Source organism: Alosa alosa, chromosome 11 (genome assembly GCF_017589495.1).
Source record: "Alosa alosa isolate M-15738 ecotype Scorff River chromosome 11, AALO_Geno_1.1, whole genome shotgun sequence".
Lineage (NCBI taxonomy): Eukaryota > Metazoa > Chordata > Actinopteri > Clupeiformes > Clupeidae > Alosa > Alosa alosa.
Window position 1 is genome coordinate 7,337,129 of NC_063199.1, and position 3,653 is coordinate 7,340,781.

The window sequence follows — 3,653 nt, forward strand, 5'->3', positions numbered from 1 at the left end:
CAAAGGTGATGATTTACTAATTTGATACTAGCCAGGTTATCAACATGAATTAATATGATATCGCAAATGAATGTCATTATTATGATTTAACGGGAGACTGAAGTGGTGGGAAAAGTAGGATAAACAACGTAAGTTTTAAAATCTAAAACTAAACTATTTATTCGCTATTACACCACATCATAACGACATAATAATAATAATAATAATAGGCCTAATAATATATATATAATATATATTAATATAGACTATGACACATGGATGCTCAGGTGTGTGTGTGTGTGTGTGTGTGTGTGTGTGTGTGTGTGTGTGTGTGCGTGTTAGAGACAGTAGGCTATGTTATCTGTAAAACAAACAGAGAAATTAAATTTCAAAATACACGGAGAATATACTTGAGGTTTACATAATTTTAATGAAAAAATATTCTGATGACCAAGTTGATAATTTAATGCAGACTTTTTGCAGACTTTTTGCACACTTTTTAAAAGCACGCATGCTTGCAGCAAAACAACACAACGTCTGAGAGAGCATGCTTTACATTGTAACAGAAAATGTACAAATTTACGGCATTGAATACACATGGTCACCACAGCTTTAAATTAAATGCTCCACAAAACATATCCTGCAAAATAGAGATACTCTAAAACATCTAACTAAAAAGTGCATTTTACACAATTCAATATCAGTTATTTTCAGATATTCACAATATTTACCTCGCGCTCCACGAGAACCCTTGTAATTTTATATTTTTCATGTTTGACAACTTAACATACTTCTCAGTTGTATTTAATAAAAACAAATCTAACAGCTAGGTATTTGGTACCATCTGCAACAAGCATTTCAGTTATTTAAAAGTTGCACTGAATATCATTGTCGCAATGTCTTGATTTTTATGCCGCATACCTTGCACTTTGTTTTGATTTTCTCTGACCGCTATGCATATCAAAAACGACTAATTTGTGAACTTGGGGCCATCTCCAAATTATAAACGAGCTTGTCAGGTCACCTGTGAAACTGATTACACTGTCCAGCGCTTACGTATGCGGTTCATTAAAACACCTATCCAACTTGTATCAGCGAACGCCTCCGTTCTGACGGAATAGTTTGAGTGCTTCAACTTGTAAACAGCCATTCCTTACAGTAGGCAAACAAAATCTGGATATGCAGAAGGTCAAAAGCTGACAAATAACTTATAACATGAAACAATACCACAATATATCTGTACTCCATCCAGGTGAGAAGACAACTACCATTCAAAGTAACACTTAGAAGTCTGAAATACATACACACAAATTAACATTACTGCAACACAGAAATATCTTGCCTTGATTGTAGCCGTTATTTTTTCGCCTTCGGAGTGTGAACATGAAACTTTGGAGACTGTGATGTCCTGCAGGTCAAAGTCTTTGAGTGGACAAGTCCAGGGCACCTGAACTAGGTCAGTGCACCGCCACAGACTGCAGTGTTGACGGATTTGTCAGTGTCTCGCTTGGGGTGGCAGGGCTGCTTTGGCTGGTGGCTGTTTGAGGAGATGTTGGGCTTAACGACTGCGGAGAGTTCGACAGGAACGCGGGAATATGCGGGGGCAGCGACGACAGCCCAGGTACTCCGGCCGGCGTGGGTTTTATTGGCACAGGAATAGCTGGTAAGGTCTGTCCCCCATGGCAAAGGGATTTGATGGGCACTCCGTAGGCACTGTAATCACTGCTGGCCATGGAGATGGGAGCTGCCGTGTCGATCATATTGGTGTTGTACATATGGGGCCAGGCCGTGGTCAGCTGGTTGTGCAGGGGGTAGCCAGCAGACATTGACTGCATGGTAGAAAAGGCGAGCCCCCCTGGTACCTTGTACTCTCTGGCAATTATGTTCTCTATGGCAAACGGATGCTTGAAAGTGGACGGCTGTGACACTCCCAAGTTGTAGCTGGACATCTGCGGCAGGTGTGTTCCTGTGGCTGCGAGTGCACTAAGTCGAATTTTGGCTTGTTGCTGAAGATAATGCGCAGCATCGGATTGCTTACTTGGAGCCAGAGAATCCGTGTTCATCATAATTTTAAAACGCTTGCGCCTCCTCAAGAAACTTCCGTTTTCAAACATGTCTCCGCACCCGGGATGCAGCGCCCAAAAACTGCCTTTCCCAGGCTGATCTGGACGGCGAGGGATCTTGATGAAACAATCATTGAAAGACAGATTGTGCCGTAAAGAGTTCTGCCACCTTTGTGTGTTTTCTCGGTAATAAGGAAAACGGTCCATGATGAACTTGTAAATCTCGCTTAGTGGGAGCATCTTCTCCGGGCAGCTCTGGATTGCCATGGCGGTCAGGGAGATGTAGGAATAAGGAGGTTTCTGGTCGCTATATGTGTTTCTGCCTGGTCGAGGCATTCTCTCAGATATTCAGTTGCTAATGCTTAAAAATTGTTCAGTAGTGCAGGTCAGGAGATTATCTTTGCTGCTCGGAATCTTTAAGCTATTGTTCGCTTTTCCAAAAGTTCGGGAGTAGGCCTACATATAAAACACTAAATATGTCCCATGAACGGATAAATGCGTCAACAAAAATGTTAAAGCAGTAAAACTTTTCTGTAGTTTACCGTCGATGTCGGGTGTCCGAGGTGTTCACCGATGAAAGTTCGAAATGCTAGTCGGGTTGTTGTTTGCAGGAGGGGACACCAGACTTGGGTGCTGTCGGTCTGCTGCGCCTTCCTAATAAAACGCGTCTGCTTTCTCAGACGATCCGTAATCTTTACTTAAGCAAGCGGCAGTAAGCTTCCTCTTCCCCTTGCAAGTTGAATAGAGCAGATCTCCTCTCCCTTCCTTGATGCGATGAGCTAAGTAGCTGCCTCCATGTCCTTCCTCAAACCATCTGATAGTTTTATGTGGTGACATGAGCAGAAAAGACCCCTGTAGAGGCGCTTCATTAATGTGCCACTTCTTTGCTATCACATGACAATCGCCTTGGGAGGAGGGGGCTGGGAGAAAGGCATAATCTGGTTTCATTTACACCTATTTACATGGACACCTTGGGCCAATAGAAATCATTTCCATTTGAAGACAGAGCAAAGGGGTGAAAAGGCTCGGCAACCGGAATTGAACTGCGATGGCACCCAGTAACAGTGTGTGAAGGTATGCGCTAACCTTTCTGTGAGCTTCGCAGGGTGCTTAGTCTACAATTCACACGTACAAATGGAGCTACCAAGCAATGGGATGTTTGACATGGAAATTGGCTCGCTCTAGCTTTCAGTTTGCAACGCATTGTAACGGTTATTTTTTGTTGTTTGCTGTCATGACATTGCCTTGCTCCTTATGACTTATGATTACGCCTTGTTGTCCGTGGGAGCAAGATGTGAATTGGTTACATTAAGGCGGGATAATCTCTCCTAATACCGAGGTGTTACCGATTGTGTATTTAGAACATATTCCACGAAATGCATGTGAGGAAATAATGCAGCCAATGTGTAAATAATATAAGCTATTTTGACCTAAATGTAAGACAAGCGCATGTCTGTTCTCGCGTAAAGTAGCTTACTTGCTATAAATGTAGTCTATAAATGATGGGCTTCTTAAGTCTCCTATGAACAGACCGCCAAAATGTTGTCAGCAATGGTTAAAGAGAGTAAAATAAACCAATAAACAGAACAAAGACCAAAATAAATCACACCT

At 42.2% G+C, this 3,653-nt stretch overlaps 1 protein-coding gene across 1 annotated transcript; it reads right to left on the bottom strand.

Annotated features, from left to right (window-relative positions):
- Positions 1 to 389: 389 nt before the first annotated feature.
- Positions 390 to 2,913, bottom strand: foxb1a (forkhead box B1a). The gene has a single exon (XM_048257408.1). It carries the CDS (start codon positions 2,376 to 2,378, stop codon positions 1,437 to 1,439), a length of 942 nt encoding a protein of 313 aa, XP_048113365.1. The 5' UTR covers positions 2,379 to 2,913; the 3' UTR covers positions 390 to 1,436.
- Positions 2,914 to 3,653: the final 740 nt, after the last annotated feature.

Coding starts and splice junctions, on each gene's coding strand:
- foxb1a (XM_048257408.1), bottom strand. CDS start 2,378: ATGCCTCGACCAGGCAGAAACACATATAGCGACCAGAAACCTCCTTAT.